Genomic DNA, 22,269 nt, shown 5'->3' with positions numbered 1-22,269 from the left:
TCATGAAGGGCTTCTCACAAAAGTAAACAAACAGATTGAAGAAACATAATATTTTTTAAGATTTGGAAGTTTACGGTTCATACTAATACACACAAGAACTATCTTGAAGAAATCCTCTATTTGTTTTAATAATGTTATAATACTTACACCAGAAGTTATTTCATTGAGTAATTTTAAAAACTAACTTCAATCAGTAATTGTGTCAAAAAACTGTGCTATAAAAGACAATTAACATTGGTTCTACAGCAGGCAAATCAGTTGCTGATTCACCTTTTTGATGCAGCCATGGAATTTTGAATAGCTTGTTAACAGAGCAGTAAGCTCAAAGCGAACTTAATATTGTTAAAATAGAGCTATTTATCATGTTCTTCTCCCCACTCCAAATCCCCTCTTGAAGTTATTTCCAGGTAATTGCATTCATCACCACAACAGATCCTGCACTCAGCATCAATTTCAGCCTTTCTTACAGAATCAGATCCAAGCTTTGTCTATATCTTGCTGTTCAGCTCTTCAAACTGTCCCCTGGATAGTGTTTTCTGTCAATGCACAATCAAAATTCCTGCTAGGAGTGTGTCTCAATTTTCGATGTCTCCTGCCTTGATTACTTCAATATCTTCCTTGGTAGCCCTGACAGAATCTTGCCCTATTTGCAGCCAACCAGAATGTGAATATAAACAAGCTGTCCCATTCCTCCTCCTCCACTTCAAACATTAGCTAAATACCTTATTTATGAGGCTTTCTCAGGTACTTCAGTTTTCACATCCATTCTTGCTGTTAGTAGGCTAATGATACCGGCTTTCACTAAGCACTTCCCATCATGGTTGGAAGCATTTCCCTGTTAAATACACCTGAAACCTACCTGCTAACCTTTCTTCAGAACTCTATGGCAGAAAAATTCCATGTTGGATCCTGATCGGCTGAAAGCACTATACACCACACTGACCATTAGTATAAACATTAACGACCATTAGTGCTAACACAACACAAATTTAAAAGAGATGAAAAATTCTGAGAATAAGTTATGAGACTTATCAGGATCCTGCAGCACTACTAAAATGTCACAAACCTTCATTTCAGGCTCCTACTTAAAAACCAACAACTTCTACTCTGAATGACTTACTGACTTGCATAGTGCAATTTGTGGGCCCTTTGCCCGTTAGAGGACTCTAGTTTTTACGCAGCCTGATGGAAAGAACAGTCACCACACAAGCTGTTAACACTGATACGCAGGATAGTTTGAGAGGATCTGTGCCTGGACTGAAATATCTGTCCAAGAAACTACATAAGGGGCAAGCAGAGATCTATAAACACTACATGACTGGATAAATTTGTGAGATTACTAGGAATTAAATACTGTTGTCATTAGACTTGAAGTAAAATTACCTGCATTTTTTTTGTTCCAAGAAAATGTTCAATGAAGCCTGTTATCAAATGATGGTTGTGCACCCAAGGCTCGGATTAATATTCTGTCTTTTGATTTATTAACTCACGCTTATATTGTTAAGAACACCTTAGGTGCATGATCATAGTAAGCTACTACAAGTAACTGGAGGACATATAAAGAATTTCCTACGTTGTCCACATTGATGATAGTCTCTGGTTTGTGCCATGCACTCTAATGACCACAGCAATAGAAGAAGTCTCTTTTTCATCACTTTGAATATGAGGATATAGGGACAGCTTAGAAGTCTAGAGGAAATATATTCAATGCTGAAAATGCAAAATACTGAATTTTGTAAGGAGTACTTTGAACAAGTGGTACGCATCACATTCAAAAAATCATTTGCAGAAAGTCCTAACGCTGAAATCATGTTCCCAATAAACTTGTTCTTGCAAAACTACCACTAGCTTCAAAAATCCAGACACCATTACAGAAAGCAGAGGGAAAATCTGTAGTTAGTAACAATGAAATCAAAATAAACCAAAAAACAGTACTAAGATATTGAGATGAGCAAGATGGGTCGGAAGGGAGCATTCCCTCAAAGAATGTTTTTGGATTTGATTATCCAGTCTCAGAAAATGGAAAGGCAGGAATAGCCATATGCATCATCAAGGGCACAGCACAGATCTTCATGAATTGAAAGATGAAATTGAAAAGATCTACCTATTTATATAAAAAAGATAAAAATACAAGGAGAGATGATGAAAGCACATAAACCACAAGCGCTGTATGAAGATGAAATAGTAACTACTCATTCATTCAGCTTCAAAAACCCAGTGATGCAATTATCAGTGAATTACCAGAAAAACCCAAAAAAGGAAGTGCTTTTTGCCTCCATCAAGCAAAATTAGCTTCTGAAAAACACTTCCACAAAACATCAGAAGCAAAGTGCTTAGAAGGATTCAAAATAAGATGAGACATTTCTGCAGATTATATTTGCAATAGTTTTAAAATATTATAAAGGTGGCACAGTTCTGAATAATTATCAAACAGGGGCTTTGGAGTAAATATAAACCATAAGCTTTGGGGCATGACTCAATCACGCATAAGTAAAGGAAGCTTCTAAGCTTCCTTCTAAGGGAAGAAACACAGGAATTATTTTTCCTAACAAATTTACTTTAAAATGGACATGTTTATGGATAACCATTTCAGGTTTTTTTGTAGAACAGAAGAAGATAAAGTGATTCCCATTTTCCTTTATAAGTTATGGTCCTGCAATATACAGGAAATAACCCATCAAAACAACATAACACCCTCTCCAGAAATAAAAGAATCGTAGCTGTTTTACTATATTGTTCCTAGAACAGACAAATAATTACTAAGGATGATTTAATTCCTTCTGGGGAAGCTACCACAAAAATGAATAGAAAAATATTTTTCTTTCTTTCCTAGCAGTTTTCATTTAGACTCTCTTGAAAACAGTTGTCGTTTTTCTTTTCTTATGGAATGTCCCTAACTATTTCAGGTTCTGGCAAGCTCAACCTGACAGGTAACTAAAAACTATAATACAGATTGTGCCCTACCTTTAGCCTTCCTTAAACGTTTGTTTAAAAAAACACCAAACAACCCCAAAACCCCAAACAAAACCAAACAAATCATCTCCAAAATTCAAACCACCAAACACATAAAATATTTTAAAGCCTGTTTCTTTTAAGTATATATGGAGAATAGGCTGGGATTTGCAAAGGCTTGAAAATATTTTATATTGTCCCAGAGAGCTGGAGTTTTTAAGTTCTCATTTTGCGTTTCTATCCACCACTCCTCCCATTTTATTATCCAAAAAAAGTGTAGACAATATATAAGCTAAATTAAACCCATTTCTTCATTCCTGCCTTAAAACTCTCCCTTCCTTTTATTACCTGGGCTTCTCTCTGAAAGACTCAAGATCTTCAAACAGTACGGTCATTTCAGGGTAATTCTTGATTTACATTTAATAGCAGAGGATAAATCTCCTGCACCACATGATTGCAGAGAGTCTCAAACTCAGTAATACTCAGAATGGTATCTGTGGAATTTACACTTTAATCATAAACTATATTTTAGTAACTAGCAATGGCTTACAAAACTGGTTTAAATGGGGTTTTGTTTATTTGTTTTTAAATGTTTCTGTTTCATCAGCAAACACTGGAATCAATGCTGCTCCAGCTCTATGATCTAAAGAAAAGCATTTTACTCTCAGTTTTTATTCAAAAATTTTTTTTCTTTCAGCTTGGGATCATATATGTGGCAATATTAATCACATTAATTGCATCATTACTCAAGCATTTAAAGAGTTTTGTGAGTTTGTTTGCTTTTTTCCTCTATTTATTAATCGGTTTCTCTTTCAAATTAAACAGTGAAGACCTGTATGACTCAAGCAACATAATAAAAACATAGAATGCTTTTTTTATCACCTTAATGTCTTAATGCCTCTGCACTGCCACTGACATGAACTGACAAAATTAGACCCAACTCGGTGCTATTGGAACTACAGTTAAATACTGGTAAGTGCAAAATCTCTAGTTAACAATGTAAAAAATCAAATGCTTTTTGTGATGACAGAATTTGAGTGTGTGAAAATAATCATAATCTTTAGAAGATTACTTTTTGCCTTGGTTTTGTATGTTCTTCACTATAATATGGGAGGCCCTAGGAAGACCTAAAGGTTATATCATATTTGTGCAATATTGACTTTTGAGAACATGGCATGCTGTGCACAAATACAACATCAGGAAATTTTAGCAGCCCATCTCAGAAGCATCCCTGACTGGTGCAGAATGATTTTCTGGAGTCTCAGTACCTGGGTAGATTTTGCAGAAAACAATAAAAGGTCTTCTCTGGCAGTCAGTACGTAAGTTAACATTTCATAGCTTTCAGCACAGCTGAATAATAATGTTATGCAAAAGTAGCTACCACAAAACAAATCAGATACTGTTATTCCATTCCAATGCACTACAACTTTAAATACCAATAACAAAGTAAAGCCCAGCAAATCTTACTTTGCTAGTATGACATGAAAATTCCTTAGACTTTCTTAGGTTTAGCAGCACATGTCTTACGAGGAGCAGCTGAGGGAACTGGGGTTGTTTAGCCTGGAGAGGTGGAGGCTGAGAGGAGACCTCATCACTGTCTACAACTACCTGAAAGAAGGTTGTAACAAAGTGAGCATTAGCCTCTTCTCCCAATTGACTAGCAATAGGACGAGAGGAAATGGCCTAAAGTTATACCAGGGGAGATTCAGATCGCATATTAGGAAAAACTTCTTTACTGGAAGAGCGGTGAAGCATTGGAACAGGCTGCTTAGGAAGTAGTGGAGTCACCACCCCTGGAGTTAAAAAAACCCCCAACATTTAGATGTGGCACTTTGGGACATATTTTAGTAGACACAGTGATGTTGCACTGATGGCTTGACTGAATCATCTTAGAGGTCTTTCCCAACCTTTATGACTCTGATTTCACAGAGGCCACCTTTTCCAAAATTAGTTACGAACAGCAGAAACAGGAATACAAAGAATTATGAAGCATTCATACATTACAATACACTTTATCATTTAGTTTATAAATTAATGGCTTTTAAACTAATCTTGTTTGAGGAGGCTATTGTCTAAACACTGCTCATGAAAAAATGAGTTACTCTTGCATTCATATACTTGTATTCTTCTACACAGTAACTAATGACGAATAAGAGGAGAAAGATTTTGCATCCAGTTTCATGCACAATAGAGTAAATTCTGCTTATGCATGTATTTGAGCTGCTTCCTACTGACACATTTGGAGATATTTTTTTAAGTATTGAAAAAATAACTTCTGTGAACATTTGCTTGGTAGTTACTTGAAGTAAGTCCTTAAGTGGATAGTATATTAACAGTGCCCATCTGAATGCGGTCAGTTCAAACAGCTTCAAAAGTCATGGTCAGTTTAATCAATAACTTCTATTACGCCATACGCTTATCAATACAATGTTTTCGCAGTGCAAGTTCTCAGAAATAAGTCACATAAAAAATAACATGTAAAGGTCCAGAAAAATCAATGCCTACTCCAAATACATGGCATTTCTGCCTGGGTCTCCATTTCTCTATAGAAGATGCTTATTAAAAGATAGTAGGAAAACATACATCTTTCAGACAGTCTGAACTTCATCTTCATTCTCCAACATTACAAAAGAGAAATCAGAAAACAGCATAGATTTGTATAAGAAAAGGCTACTGGATTGGGGACAGGACAGCCATTCCTGATGCAGGAGGAAAGCTTGAGTGTGCTTTGTCCTCTGGAGGGAGTGTTCAAGGCAACTTCAGCATTTATCCTTTGAATTTAATTATGGGTTGTGACCACAAAGGCCATGGGCCAAATTCAGCCATAGGCAGGTGGAGTACCATTTAAGCCAAAACTGAGCTTGGTTTCAAGGAACATAAAAGATCTTTAGTGTCAAATCTGAAAGACACATGTACTGCAGTTTCTACTGTTGTCTTATCCTAATTTTCTTGCTGCATGGACCTAGTGCAACACAAGCTACATATACAAGTGCACGCTTAGGTTTTCTGAAACAATTTTCTAAACAATCACTGTAAACTACTAAGTCTTTTTTTTTAACCATTAGGTTTGAAGAATCACTTGACTAATCTTTCACAATAGATGCAAAATATCTGGACAATATTTGTGTAGAGAAGTGTTAAAAACAGATGAAGAACTCACTGGAAAACCTTGAGGAAGAAACAGAAATACTTTATCAATAAAAACCAGCAAAATAAGACTGTATGACCCTTATTAGATCAATAAAAATGACCATATAGTTCCTATTAATTCTTCTAGGAAGGTTTGACAAATAAAATTTTTAATGCATGCATATCTTCAAAAACATTATTTCATGCTGAAAAACAAAGTTAAACATCCTTAGGGGTTACATATTTCAGAGTATCACGTTACTAAACGAAAAAGTTTGGTGAACTTGAATGAACACTAGTTTCATCTTGAGCTCTTCAGATAAACAATCTCAAGAGCTATAACAAAAAGGAACTTATAATACAATTTAAAATACGATACTGAAGGGGATTAAAACTTCCCTTAGATATTCTTTATAGGCAATTGCTTCAGGCCTGACTATATTAAACCCACAACAGGAATAAAATGAAACGGGTTGAGGATGATAAGAATTGGACCCTGAGACAAAAATATTTATTCTTTTAAACTAACTAGTGAAAAAAAGATGAGGACAAGAATACCTCAGATGAGAATTGCTCAAGATGGTACAGTTTAAGTTTCAAGAAGCAACATAAGAATATTTCCCCAACATAGTTTACAACTATAACGAGTCTGCAAGAGCACAGATCTTCCAATTATTTCAAAAAGCAAAACCCTCGCAAAGGCGCAGTTCCAACCTACACGCTTATACGACAAGTGACATAGATGCCCGTATTCCCACCATCTGCTAGTAATCTACCACAAGTTGTTCCTCTTGGTTGGTCTCTTCCCTCAGCTTGTTACAATCACTTTGTGTCTCTTTCTTCCACACGAACACTCTCTACCAGGCCTGAACAGCTAAATACTTTGGCAGTGAGGAAAATCAAAACCACTTGACACAATCTGTTTGCAACTTTCACTTCTATTTCCTCCCCAAAGCTTCTCTTTATTTTCGCAAGTATTGAATAATCACTTAAAAAAACAAATCATGGTGATTCTTTACTGTGACTTAATCCAAAGAGGTGAATGCTATCATACAAAATAACAGCAAGTGATATTACTTGTATTATGGCTTTGGAGATAAAAACGCAGTAGTTGTAAAAGTGGTTAAAGTAATCCTCTAATATTTAAAAGGCATCTGCCCATGGGGCAAATGAAAATCTGGGCAGTAGATGATATGTGCAAATCAGCATAATCTATTTTTATCGCTTACTTAAAAATACCTTACACATTTAGTATTCTCCAACAAGATCAGGCCATAAATGCCTAAACACAATATTAAATGAATAAAATCAAGTATTATAACAATTTCTATGATTTTTATAACCTATCACCACCATGCATAAGTATGTATCAGTCCATTGACTTCATTAAAAGCAAGACTCTGGTCTCCCACATGCTGTTCTACTGACATAAAAAGATCATACAGAAGCAGCAGATGGGATGAGTAAAAAAAAAAAAAAGAAAAGAAGCTCCTATTGCAGGACAAACAACCACTGTAAACAACCACCGGCAACACCCTCTAATGGTAGGAGTTGCCTCAAAGCGCACAAGATTGCTTTGGGATAAAGCACAACCTCACAGTGTTACTCTTATACATCAAATCAGATGCTCATTTATGTGTGAGGCAACCTTCCATGAGGAAAGAAGCAATACCATTTTCTACACCATCCATTTCCTTTGGAAAAAGAAGGTATGCTTTCAGGAAAGCCCTAGACTGCTTAAAATATTGAGGTTTTTTCTGCAGTTGTATCAATAAAAGTTAGGGTGGCATTTTAGCCACTGCAGTGGGTATTTCAACATAGAAAGCTTTCTGGGACAGTTGTGCTCCATATCCTTTTTTTTCCCAGGCCATAGACCATAGAATAGCTTGGGTTGGGAGGGACCTTAAAGATCATCCAGTTCCAAGCTCCCTGCAGAGACACCTTTGACTAGATGAGGTTGTTCAAAGCCTCATCCAACCTGGCCTTGAACACCTCCAGTGATGTGGCAGTCATAACTTTTCTGGATGGAGTGGACAGATATTATGTAGACACTGTAATGATCCTCAAATTTCTTCCCTAGTTACAAGGCAAGACATGAATAAAGGTTTCAAACTCACTATTTTAGTATCCTTTTCTTAGGCCAACTAATTTACATTAATTAGAGGAATGCAATTGATATTCTCATTGCTCCTTTATTAACTACAAGTATGTAATGTTCCATTGTTTGCATAATGTTTGTCTGCGATGTTAGCGCTGTCCAGACACAAACTCAAACACAATACAATATAGTTCATACACTTATTTCTTGTTTCTTTATAAAAGTTAACTTTTCAGAATATCTATATTGTTAACCAAATGTTGATGCTTACACATTTGAAGTCATGACTGCACTCTAGTACTATCTGTTGCTCAGAACTTGTGAAGTCACTTAACTCCTAAAATTTCTGAGCAATCAATTCTGTTGTTCATTGTTTACAATTGTAAATTCTCAGTAGCCAAAGAGATTGCTATATGTTGCCCATTTCATTCTGCAAATTAATAATTTTAGCTCATCACTTATAGTATTCTACGTCAGAAAAACAGAATTTAGTATTTAATATCACTACTTCTTCCTCCTTACCTTCTCATATCCTCCTTTATATGTAGATTGATCAGTTCTTTAGGAACATGGAAAGAGAGAGTGGTCTCAGCCATCTGTTCCCGGATCCTCATCCACTTGTTGTCAGAAGTAGGAAATCTATATAACTTACAGACTGGGTTTTTTAACACTGTGGAGAGGAAAAATTATATTATTGCCTTACCGTGGTTATAAGAATCTTTGAAAATTTATGACAACAATTTAATCAAAACCCCTGACATTATTTCTCCCCTTGCTCCCAGAATTAATTTTAGAACCATTAAAATTCTATTAAAAACATTAAATTTTTATTTAATTTATTACAGCAGCATGTGGGGGACAAAGTATTACTACTGGAGTAGATAAATCACATTTTACCTGCACAGTAGGTATACGTGAATTTAGTATTTCAGTGTAGCGATAATGTAAATCAAGCTCTCTGTTCTTACACTTCAGGTATAGTTTGGAAAAGCAGAATACACAAATTAACAATGAACTCGCATACAGTCAACGCCATCACTACCATCTGCTACAATCACTCACATAGCTAATAAATTACATGGAAAAAGTGAAGCATGCCTTAGAGTTGATCTATATCTGATGCATCTTCTCCATGATATGCACATACAGAAGTCATTAATACAAATAGATGCTGTGCATCTACATTAAAGGAAACTCGATCATTGACTCGTGGTCAAGAGTATGTCATTTTAGAGTCAGCTTGTTCACTGACATGGTCAAGAGAAGCCACTATATAGAAAAAAAATGCAACAACCTTGTAAATACATTACAAACACAGTTCTCAGAATCGCTACTGTAACTTCACATAAGAAAAGCACATTACTTGATATCTTGGAAGATTATGCTTAAGACCCACTGATTTTTATCTCAAGGCTCTCACGTGTTGGCTACATTTCCATTCAGATCTTACAATGATTCTTTATAACAGGAGTGGGAAATATCTATTCTCTCTTTTCCTTCTTTTTTCCCCTACTTTCAACTAATTATCCAGAAATACCAAATGGGGAAAAAGCTTACAAATAAAAGTTTTGTTTCAATACATTGATAAACCTACTTGGAGAGAAATGATTGTCATTTAACGTACACATCCACTGCTTCTTAACTCAGAATGTCTTTGGACAGCCGTCCAAATCCTTCAACAGCACCTTTCGATCAACCTTCTGGAAAAAAGCTGCCTTAGAGCAGGCTGCCATCGATCTGCCACCGAATGGTCTATAACTCAAAGGAATGCATTTCCCATGTGTGCTGCGAGGAAACTGTTGCTGTCAAGATGACATCTACTAATAGACATTTCAGCTTCACAACTTGCTGCCACCATTATTGCCTATGTAGGCTGATTTATAGAGAACGAAGAAGACGGACCAAACTGCCTTGTCTATCTAATCAGACTTATTTTTAACAGGAATCCTTCAGGAAAAGCCGAAAACAAGACCACAGATTCAAAGATATCTGTAATAAAACAGTCACTAGAAGCTCATAAAAGAAAGGAATATTGCAAATAATCATGTTTAAGTAATTGCAGATGTATTGTTTTCTAGTCCCATCACTCTACTGAGATCTCTAATCATTAGTCTTCGATGAGAAACTGGAATCCTTTTTAGAGTCATTTTGCCTTAATTCATTAGTGATTTGATTTACAAACACTAAATTCTGACTTGCTGATATGAAATAAGCCAAATATATGCTTGATAGCTATGACATAACTAACAGATTTTTGTTTACCACTAACAGCCATGTAAAAAACTCAAAACTTGAATTTAACACCTCATGCATGCACCAAGTGCCTACCTTTATTGAAAATTCTTCCATGCATCTTAACTTCTAATGCCAACAAAACTGTACATATATAATTTACAAAGTGAATGAATACATTTTTTGGACAGAACTAGTGTGTGATACAATAAACTGAAGGGCAGCATTGGTACTCATACAAGAAAGCTAGTCTTGTGGAAACAGAGCGCTACAGGGAGCCCAGTCACAGAGGCATGCTGGGAAAGAAGTCTGACTGGTTAGGCAAAGAGGCCGAGAGTATAAAATTACTTTAGGAAAATAAATTGGGAATTCACTTTGTCAGTTGCACTGCCAATGCCTGGAACTGGTTCCAGGTGTCAGCAGGGAAGTGGGGGCAATTCTGGAGTGAGAAGAGGAAGTCACGAGTACAGGAAACAGACTGAAAACTAAATACTTATTAGAACAAACTTCCTGTGACTGAAAACACTTTCCAATATCCTGTGTGCTGTCATTTCTTGCATATGCATCTGCAGTTCTGCTCTTTCCCCTCAATTCTTTTCAAAAACAAAGACAGACAATAAAAGCCCATGGTATGTTTGACTTTATAAACCCTAGCGTTGTTGAGTGGGCTGGGAGGTTTGGTTTTAAGTTGTGTATTTGTATATAGAATCATAGAATGTCCTGATTTCGAAGGGACCCTCAAGGACCATTGAGTCCAACTCCTGTCCCTGCACAGGGCAACCCCAACATTCACACCGTGTGAGGGCACTGGCCAAATGCTTCTTGAACACTGTCATGATTGAAGCCATGACCATTTCCGAGTTTAGTGCTCCACCACCCTCTGGAGAACAGTAAATGTAGAGAACAATAAATGTAAAAGAGCAATAAATGTAGAAATGTTAAGTGCTGTCTAGATATACCACAGAATCACATGCAAATACTCTCTACAAAGTGATTTTAGACCTCATTATTTATAAAATTGACACCTACTTTGGAAGTTCCAACAAAATACATTCCCCAATTACATTTCCCCATCCAAAAGAATTCAAAGGAAAAACCCCAATCAAACCCACCCATCGGAGGCAGCAAACTGAAAAAAAAAAATAAAACAGTTGTGGATCAGCAGCATTTCTTCTGAAAAGAAATGTCATTTCTTTAAGACCCACTTATATGGATGACACACAGAATCAGAATGAAAGAATGGCTGCACTGAGTTAGACCAAATTGTTCAGCTGGCTCTGTATCTTGTCTCTAAGAAAAGCCATAAATAGATACCTAGAGATGCAAGATACTCTCCTGCCTCCAGCTATTTTCAGTTCAGGGATTTCCAGTGCCAGATGTAGTTCCTGTGCATTTGGTAATTCTCAATGAGTATCTTTTCCACAAACATATCTAGTTTCACATTGAACCAATGAAAAGAAATGGCAGTTCTGAAAAAGAAATTTTTCCCCGCTTCTGATCTAGTCTCAACAAATCACATAAAGAAACTATAGCATTCATACACACATGGAAAAACCTATATTTTTTTTAGATTTTTAGTGCTTCCTTTAGACTGCAAAGATACTCTAACAAGTACATCCTGTCAGTGAAGTCATATGAAAAAATTTCAGTAAAGTTTTTAAAAGGTTTTGAAACTTCAGTAACATTTCTCCTCAACTGTAGGCAGCAAATACACAGAATTCCTGACAGTGCTGTGGTTTCAGATGACCCATATAACTTATTTGTGACATTGTTACTGCAGAGTAATGGAGATTCATAAACTTGGGCTAATAAAACTTTTATGGTGCAGCATATCAGCATGCAATATTTCTCAGTATAATGAAAGAGAAATCCAGTTCAACACTGTACACTCAAGTCCAAGAGCTGACCTAGAATTGAGACTGCCTTGCCAACAGCTTTCTTCATTTTAGGACACAACGTCTAGATCTGAAATTGCTACTTCACCAGCTATGAGACAGATTAATTGTCCAGGGTATTCTGTTACAAATAATGAATAATTACTTCAACAGAATGTCTTGCAATGACATGACAAAAACTTATGAGGTTAATTCCATGCCCACTGAAGTCACAGACAGCTTTGGAAATCATTGAACGGTAAAAGGTGTAGGAGTGGGAGATTTTAGCAGTGTTTCAGAAAGCATAATTGGCATACATTTCTGGAAGTTTTCGTCAGTCCCAGTGAAAGGAGAAATGTGTCACTGTCAAATACGTATAAAACGTTAAAATACATATAAAATACATATAAAATATGTTAAAATACATATAAAACGTTAAAACTTAAAAAAATTATGCATCATTTGAAAAGCCTTTTAAGAGCTCTGCCCCAAATCTCCGAGATTTCTTCAGGATCTGACAGTGTTGCAACAGTCACCTTTTACTGATGTTAGAATGCTTACCTGCATTTAAAGAAGGCAAGTTGTCTTTACCACTTATGCCTTCAGTGGCTGTACATTCACGAACCAATGCACACTACAAAAGAAATGCAACCGTAAATGTAACACATTGAGGTGTTACAAGGAAATTCACAGCTTATAAATGGCAGACTGAAAAACATCATGAAAATATAGCTTCCCAATGCTTAACTATAATTTACGTTTTTCTCTTTATATTTCTGTTCCAATGTACTGTAACACAATCAGAATTGCAACAGAAAAAACGGCAAAATATGATCAGCTATTCCATAATAAACAAGAAAGTTTTCCTACCAACACAATGACAGAGGTTAAAATATGTTTTGACAAGTTCTGTGCTTTCAGAAAGGTTTCTTTTGACAACACGGTTTTCACATGCACAGTGTCAGAAAGCACCCTATGAATTTTTAAACAAGGGAAAAAAAGGAACTAAGAAAAGGCTTTAAAATGTGCTCCCAGTTTGTGATTAAAGTAATGTTATACACATTAACATTTCAGTGAACACTTAAGGTTTCTTTGATAAGATTGGTGTATAAAATAAAAGTATAAAAAAATTATGGAAAAATAAACTAGTGTAAGCCTATGTCTAGGTCTGTACTAGGAAGTCTACTTTTAATGTTCCTCCTTCCCCTGTCAGAAAGCAAAACCAGCCTCTAAAGGTGATAGGGAACTCTGTTCTCAGGGCTTCCCTAGTTTCTAGATCTTCTGCTGCAGAGCTTGAAGCAAAGAGCAAGACACGTACTCTCTACCAGTTGATAACCATCATGTTACTCTTCCATCAGGAATTCCATGCACATAATTCATCTAATGAGTCAGCAAACCTAATTCAGAACCTTTTTCTTTGAAGTAATTCAATAACAGTACACTCACAATTGCATCCTTACTAAGAACATATAGACTCCATGATACAACTAATCCATAAAAACTAAGGACTCCTTTAAAGACCACAGAAGATACAGGTGTCACAAGGTTGGTCTTTCTTGACAAGTATTAGAACCCCCTAGAAAGATGCTGTTAAAGTCATCTGGCTCCCCCAAGCTAGACACAGTTCATTAATTACATGTGAAATAATTGTGAGAAGTCTCATTCCACATTCTGAAACGGAAGAAAAGCAGAGTGAAAAAGAAGGCTGAAAAAACAGTGCATGTTGCAAACTTCTTGTGGAAGTTTCACAGTATAAAACTGTAAAGATTTCACAGTGTTTGTTGGCTTCTTTGGAACTGGTTGCACTGTTCCATTGTTTTAAAATGCATTAAAGTCCTTTGAGGAGAATGGTGAAAAAAGGATGTGTGAAATCTATCCTGGCCCAAAAGCAGACTGCTTTGGCTGAGCAGAAAAGATATTCAGAACAATGCCCTTTTCTACAAAAATGCATTCCTATATGTTACTTCCAAACAAAAAAAAATGCAGTCCTTTATTCTACGTGCCCTGTAGCACTAACTAAAATGAGGGTTATTTTCCATGAAGAGCAGAATACGCTATAGTGTATAGCAGTACACCACACTATCAGAGTGGCAAAAACTCTTGTCAGTGAAAATGGGGCTGCAGAGGGAGTAATACAAGGAGGACTGAACTTTATATAGGTATAGTTGCCATCTATCAGGGACCTTTTACTAACTGCAAATTAGTCATATCCTTATTTCTTCATTCTGAGCAGTCATTTCTGAATCTCCACCAAGACCAAACCTCTTGTCATCATAGGAGGGAGGTTGGGATGGATGGGCTGTCTTTTGTTCTTCTTTCTTCTCAAATCCACTGCCCCCGTACCATCTCCAGGTCCAGCCTCCCTCCTTTGCCTGCAACAACCTGCCCACTTAAGAACATTTTTGCTCTTTCCAAGCCCTTCTGTCTTTCCCTCAACTCAGAATCTCTACATATGTTCTCTGTTCAACGCTGCCTTGTGGTAGCACTCTGAGGCACCATTGCTGCTCCATCCCTCCCATTTATTTTCCCCCACTGCTGCATGCTCCCATAAAATGCAGCTGAAACTGCCCCTCTGCAAAGGGATTCACCTCTTCTTTGGCTTGCCTGTCTGTCATTCTTTCCATATTTTCAGTATTGTGGTCACAGGACCTACATAAAAGTCCACATGAAGAGGGCTTCACAGGCAGAAAACAGAAGAACTGTCCAACGGGAAAAAGATGTCAGATTTGTGGTGTCTCTATGGGCAGTTTTTTTGATCAGGATTGATTAGATATGGTCAGCAGAGGTCAAAACCAGCTCTTTTTCCTAAAGAAGGGGAGGGACTAGGAAATTGAAAATAGAGCATTAATCTATACATTTTAATGAAGAAGTATTTTTATTTTAGGGAGACTAAGTGTACAGAGTACTTTATTCAAGAAATTTTTATGAAGCCCTTAATCTCATTTGGAATTAGTAATTTAAGCATTTGGTACAGATGATCATTCTAATTAACTTTGTGCAATGAACTGATTTCTACCTTTTGATCCTGGGCATCTGTTGTGACGTGGTCTGTTTCCCCATCCTCTAGCTCTCCCATCTTCACAAGATTGACTTCAATGGTACCAACAGTCTTTCCACCATCAGATGTCCTGGGAAAAAAAACACCTATGACATTGGGTCACCTGCAGCACGGTAATTCCTTCAATAAAAATACTATCAGTAAACATTTATTCCCCTCTCTATTCTGTATAGCTGCAGTCACCTCTGTTGAACTCACCTCAAACAAAGCAAATGCTAACAATAAGTCATATTGTATTTTCTCTAAATTGTTAATGAAAGCTTTCATCATGAAACTAAGGATGGTTACGTGCTATAAATGGTGGAAGAATCCACAAACATTGCCAAGTTTTCATTCTAGACGTTACCCTGTCTGCAGACCATCAGAGAAAGGGTTGTAATGTACTGCACCAACACCCACTTATGGACTGCAATCTCACTGCACAGTACACTACTTTGTTTCCTAACATAACATTTGAGGAAAGGATATGCTTATATTAATAAACCTCCTGCTAAACCAAAATAAAGAAAATAATCTGAATATCAGCTTTTACTTATGTAGTCCCTCCACAGAGTAATTATTTGGTCCCATTTCTTTAACTACATAGGAGAACATAATATAGTTACAGATGAATTCCTTTACTCTGATCTCTGTAAATAGCTTACTCCCAATCAGGAAAAATAAGTAGCAATTCAGATTTACAACTCCAAAGAAAGAGTTCTGCTCACTACCTTTGGGAAGAAACAAGGTTTTAAACTCCAGAAAGATACTGACTGCTTTTTCAGCTTTAACTTGTAGTGAACTACCAAAACTAACATCACAGCCTGTCTCCCGTGACTTACTCTGAACAGCTAGATTTTTCAAAAGGAAGGAAAGAAGGGTAACAGATCATTTAACTATAATGAGGAAAGCACAACAACAGCCACCAAGCAAAAACTGGCAAAAGGACATGAAGAGAATAAGTTGAGTAGAATTGAAAAAGCACAGAGAGGAAGAAGAATAAAAACAAATGGGGAGGGGTGGCACTGCGTATAACCTCAGATGTGAAGAAGGAAAACGATGAAGCAGGACAAAGGGATACAGAGAATACATAGGGCTATCAATAAGAAAGAAAAAAATACTTTCAGAAACAGTAGTACTAAAAAAAAAAAAAAAAAGTATTTCCACTAAAAACTGCCACAGTCCTGGGGCAACAACACACACACAAAAATGTGGAACTACGCAGAGGTACCACCCCAGGCTCAGCTGGTGCTGTGTGGCCAAGTCCTGCTGCCCCTCAGGTGCTGAGAACCCTTGAGCAGCACTGTGCTGACACGCAACATCTCCCACTCTCAGCTCAGCTTCACCGCGCTGCCTTCTGCCACAAACAGGCTTTCTCAGAATGCTTGCTCGTGCCCCAGGCAGGAAGGGCCCTGTCTCTGCCTTAAGCTCCCACAATTTTGCGTAATTTGTATTTCTGCATGCAGTATTAGGCCTTAATTAAGCCAGAGTATGCCAGCTCTTTACACTGACTCAAGTTGAGCACACACGTTAGCCTTTTCAGGCATAGATACTTATTTATCATTTTAAATCAAAAGTTCCTTTTTTTTTTCCAGTGAAATCTCAAAACATAGCTACCCCCAAGCTTCAAATTTACATAATTATTTTGGTCGCAAACCATTATGCTTTAATATGCAACTCAGTAGAATATATTCATCTTGCAACTCTACAAATTAAATATGTTCTTATATAAAATCTTGCAAAATACACATAATTCTTCATATTTTACATGTGTCACTACTTAATTTGCTCTAAGTCAAATTCATTACTGACTATAAAATAAAGGAACAATTAAAAATGAACCAATTCCAGACAGCCTTGCCACCAAAGAAGTCTCTGTTAATTAACAAAGTATACAAAAGAAGAGTGATAACGAAGAAGGGTTTGAAGTCCAAAAGCTGTTTATGAGCAAAAATATATAAAAATTTGGAAATGCATGAGAACAACATAAGTCTCTTCAGGAAGAATAACATTCCCCTGAGTTGCTACAGTTTAGTGGTTCAACTTCATTTGTTTTCTCCTTCCTGTGTCTGACCAGCACACCAACTAGGCTACTGCAACAAACGGAATACATCATTTCCAAGAAGAAAGGGAATACAACAGATTTAAGCAAATCACATATACCTTTAAATACCAGAGTAATCGTGTGGCTGTAAGACTGAATATTTTTCCACAGCTTAACGTGTCCTGATCAAAGAGTCAAGTGGATGACCTCATTACCAGGCTGACTTAAATATCAAACAGCACTTCGCTGTTATCCTGGTCTTAAAGGGAAACATTGCATCCATTTCACTTCCAGAAGTAAAATCCTACCAATTCATTTTTTAGAAAACACATTTTTCTAAGGCCGAAGAGACCTACAAGTTTGAGATTGACCTACATAAACCAGATGTAATTTAAAATTGCATCAGAGTAAATTAAGAGTATAAACAAACGTTGGGCAAAACAGAGCTCAATTTGCAAATGAACTGATGTGAGCCAATGAAGCATGTTGCTTGAGTAAAATAGAATAAAAATGGAAACATCACAGATATGCTTTCTCAGTCCTTGTGTCCCTTTCTTCAGAACACTAAATATGCCCCTTATTGCTGTTATTAGAAGCTTAGCTTCAGTGAGCACTGCAGTGCTTGCCTGCATATGTAGCAACATGTTTTTGGAAGCCTTCTCTATACACATTTTAAAAAAATACGATTGATCTAATTTCATTTTATATAATTTTTACAAAATATTTTCTTCTCAAAATTGCTCATGTTCTGGTTCTAATACATAGGTAAAATTACATTCTGAAACATACAGCGTCTGCAAGAGAAGATAATACCTTCTCATGTAAGAGTAAACTGAAACAGTGGGACTATTGCATTGTAGTTGTATTCCTTCCTCCATTTACCTGATTTTCCACATGGAAATATGAAAACACAACTTAAAAACAAAAACAAAAAAACAAGGTTTATTTTGAATGCTACAGGCACACATATCAATGCAGGGCTCTATAAATGTCCAGGGAGAAACCATCATTAGCTGTGTCAGACACCGAATTCAAAATACCACTGGTGCATGAAAGCCTTCAAACAACATACACGTCATGTATTTAAAACTTTGAAGTAGCAGCAAAAGATTAAAATTTTGCTTCAAAGAAAATTAAAAGTGAGAAACAGAAATAATGCAGTGTGAAAAATAAAAAAAAATCCTAGAGATCACACAAAATAAAATTCTCCATATTATTATACTTTGCACTAACAGAAACAGTATTGCACATGCACACCCACGTGTTTGTGTACACTTCCTGCCATTTGCCTGGACAGACAGGAGGAAACAATCTCACACATACACGTTGTTCAACAGAGCATGAGAAGAATAATGAATTGGTTTTAGGATACTTCATAACACATTAGGATAGAAACAGCTTTTTTTCCTGTAGTTTAATAAAGCTAAAAAGTGTGCTCTGCACTCATGTGGCACAGTGAATATTGTCTCTGCATCAAATTGCTTACAGCCATGAGATAAGATAAGATATACTACAGACCCACGGGACAAAGGACTACACCTTGACAAGCCTGCATAGGGACATTGGGGATGGGCAATACAGCGATAATAGTAATAAGGTGTGAATATGAGGAAATCCATATAAATCTGAAACTCTAACTGGCTAGAGTTGGAGAACTGCTGATTTGTTTTTAGCAGTCTGATTCAAGGAGCACCAATCGCCTGGTGTCTGTCCACAGCCCATCTGCATTTGAAGTGTGACCAATGAAAAGGAGACAAAGCGTTACAAGAGGGATTTCTAAACCAGGCATAGAATCCAGTGTCACAGGACGCAGGCTTCAGCAGTGAGGCTGGCAATGTTTCAGTCTGTCCCTGGCGATTCCGTCCAACGTGACTGCATATTGTGGTGCTCCCTCCATCTACCACAGTCATAAACCTGGGACAGTCCACCTAACCTGTAGTCACAAAGGACCCATCTTTTGGCTAACCTTGAAGAGGTGACTCTGAGTGAAACAGTATGTTTCCAACTTTAAAACAAATACTTCTATCAGTGTTAAAACCAATGTTGCTATTCAATCTGCTGAACTAAACCCAGAGCCTTTTGAAGCCACCATGAAATCTGCTTGTGTTTAAAACCACAATTACTTACTAATGCCTCTAATATTAACTTCAAGTTTATTATACACATGGATTTCATTACCACCTCGAGTCCTTAAGGATCACCAGGTCAGTACCAGTTCCCTCAAATGTGAGGGAAGGAGTCAGCACCAGCAGGAGTATGTGCCCACCTTAATGCTTCAAGTCGTAAAAGGTTGACACAGGCACCCAGAGAGAAAGAAGGTAACAGGCCAGCAGTGAAAAATCAGGTAAGCCAAACGGACTGCAAACAGCAGCCATTTGCCACCAATGCTATTCTCAAAGTCTCATTGCTGAATAGGAAAATCTAGGCCTGCTAATTGATTCCCACGGCCATACCTTTCTTCGAAAAAAAAATAAAAATAAGGCTCAAGAACACAAAAAGAGAAGCACACTCTGTATTTGAATAGCTGTATTAATTAAAAATGACGAAGTGCATGACTGCCTGAAAAGCAAACTGCATGCCTTTCAGTCTAGCAGGCAAGACCTTTCTCCAATGAGTACGCAGTAAATTCAATTTGTTCTGACTAATATACAAATTGTCATAATTTTCTTCACTGATGCAATATATTTTGAAATATGAAAGTACAAAACTACTCTACTTGCATAAAAATGTTTATTCTGTGAATTCACAGTGGAGCTGACAGCAATCAATACCATTTTAAACAAGTTCACGGTAAATAACATTCTGTTGCATTCTAAGGTTTTGTGCTATTCAATCCCTTCTCAGTTTGTCAATGTACTGTTGATTAACTTTATGTCAAAACAAGTTTCACCTCAACTCTGTTAGAGATTTGGCTGGCTTATAAAGCCAAGCCATTGTTTACCTGCTTCTGTGGCGGATGACACGACATGAAGCAGCCAAGAAACACGTTCAGGATGGAGACTTAGAATTATACTGAATTTTAATAGGGAAGAACAGATAAATATATAATATTTTACAGTCATCATTTGCTAAGGAAGTCATATGTACTGCAAAAATTAGTGTGCTGCTTTCAAATTCGCTCTGGTTAAACATTGCGAATATATCTACTACTGAAGTGCAGTCACATGTCTTCTGGCCTGCTGAACTTCAAGGTCCTTGGTGGACAGTGTTAGGAGAGATGGAAGCTGGCAGGACTTTCTTTAATGGAGTTGCAGTTATTTTTTTGAACTTTCAAATAATAACTATGGGTTTATCTCCTCCATTTAAAGGACATAGGTTCAGTCCTGCCCATTAAAGAAAACAGCTAAGAAAATCAGGTTGATAGACAAATAAGTATTGTCCAAGAGGTCAAGTACAACCACATGTTTAAAGAAAGTCTATAGAATATGTGATTGACAGACATCCAGAGGCATATTCTCTCAGATAATCTCTATAATCCATGCACTTCCATCCTAGTTCTTGGTTTTGTATGACAGCTTCATCACGATAAAGTGCCTGTTGACAGGGGCTAAAGGATCTGACTGATATTGATATTACCCCAGTTTCACACTGAAGCAGTCTACTTACGCTTTTGTACTCTGCTAAAAGGAGCATCTCAGACAGATGGACCTTACTTTTCCCTGAAGTATAAAAGAGCACTATTAACAATTTTCCTTCATTGCTTCTTGCATGTAACTTACTGGAAATCATACCAAAATCACCTAACCTGAAGAGGACCTTCCTGGAAAAAGGGCAAATTAACACCAGAGGAAAGGCAGCTAATGGAAGTACCAACTGTTAGCCCTATGCAAAAGGGCACTGACCTCCATCAAGCAAAAACCCACATTATGCTGTTCATAAAAGGCAGGGATGGCAAAATGATCCTCTAAACTGAACTTAAAAAGTAAATCGACTGAAAAAAACCCAGTATTAATTACTAAAAGAGCAATCAGTATACCTCTCATTTACAAAGAAAAAAGCATGTATGCCTGCTTTTTTTCTTTGTTTTAAAAAAAAAAGGACACACTGCAACATATAGTCAATATTAAGAAATATTCCACTATTGAATATGGCTTTTGTTTTATTCAATAGTCCATTTTTTCCTGTTCATCATCACAACCCTATGAGAAAGCTGGAAGAAAGTGGCATTGCATCACCGTAGCAAAATGAAACATCCAAATCTATAGAAGGCATTTCTGTTTTTTATAAGTTTCATATGGGAAACTGCAATCGCAAATCTATAATAACTAAATTCCTCTGCCACCATCAGTTGCGTACATTGCCAGCACTGAAACAATTCTACAAATTGACCTGCTCAGGTTTCGATAATTGGATTATAGGTGCACACATCTAAAATAAACAGTCATCAGTTTAGGGCACTTTTATAGAGAAGAAAGGCCAATCAAAATAAAAACTTCTTTTGCAGAGGTTTGTAACTCGTGCCCTTAATCAGTCTTAAGTTTCAATGGTGGGGAAAGGGAAGTGACAAAACACAGTTTATTTTCATTAAGGAATTGTAGATGTACAAGTATTCTAGCCCTCCACAAAATAACTGAGAAAAATACAAGAATATTCCTTTAGAAACACTTTTATAGTACTACATTGTACCTTGGTAAGACAATGGCAAAATGACACAACCAAAAAAAAACACCAGTGCAAAAGTAACCAGATTAGTTACATCACTATTTTCAAGGCAAACCAGGGAGCTAGTTCTGCACCCTGAAATCTCTACTTCCGATATAACAAAGTAGTAACTCTAAATCACAGGCACTCCCAGATAAACTCCCTTCCAAAGTATACCAACAATTAAATAGAACTGCAATCTCTGACAAGGTCCTTGGTATAACCCCTAACCTCCTGAGAGGTACTAATTTAATAAGCAAAT

General features: G+C 36.8%; 1 protein-coding gene across 8 annotated transcripts in view; it reads right to left on the bottom strand.

Moving 5' to 3' along the window:
• Window positions 1–22,269, bottom strand: part of INPP4B (inositol polyphosphate-4-phosphatase type II B) — a 328,507-nt gene that overhangs the window by 101,745 nt on the left and 204,493 nt on the right. For all 8 annotated transcript variants that reach the window (XM_054065533.1, XM_054065540.1, XM_054065532.1 and 5 more), the window contains 3 exons: window positions 15,302–15,413; window positions 12,847–12,919; window positions 8,702–8,849 (listed from right to left, as the gene is read on the bottom strand). In XM_054065533.1, the coding sequence (XP_053921508.1) occupies window positions 8,702–8,849; window positions 12,847–12,919; window positions 15,302–15,413 (333 nt within the window). The remainder of the gene's footprint in view (window positions 1–8,701; window positions 8,850–12,846; window positions 12,920–15,301; window positions 15,414–22,269) is intronic.

The sequence above is a fragment of the Cuculus canorus genome, chromosome 4 (assembly GCF_017976375.1).
Source record: "Cuculus canorus isolate bCucCan1 chromosome 4, bCucCan1.pri, whole genome shotgun sequence".
Classification (NCBI taxonomy): Eukaryota; Metazoa; Chordata; class Aves; order Cuculiformes; family Cuculidae; genus Cuculus; species Cuculus canorus.
The sequence above is the reverse complement of the archived record's forward strand: the minus strand, read 5'-3'. Positions and strand labels throughout refer to the sequence as shown.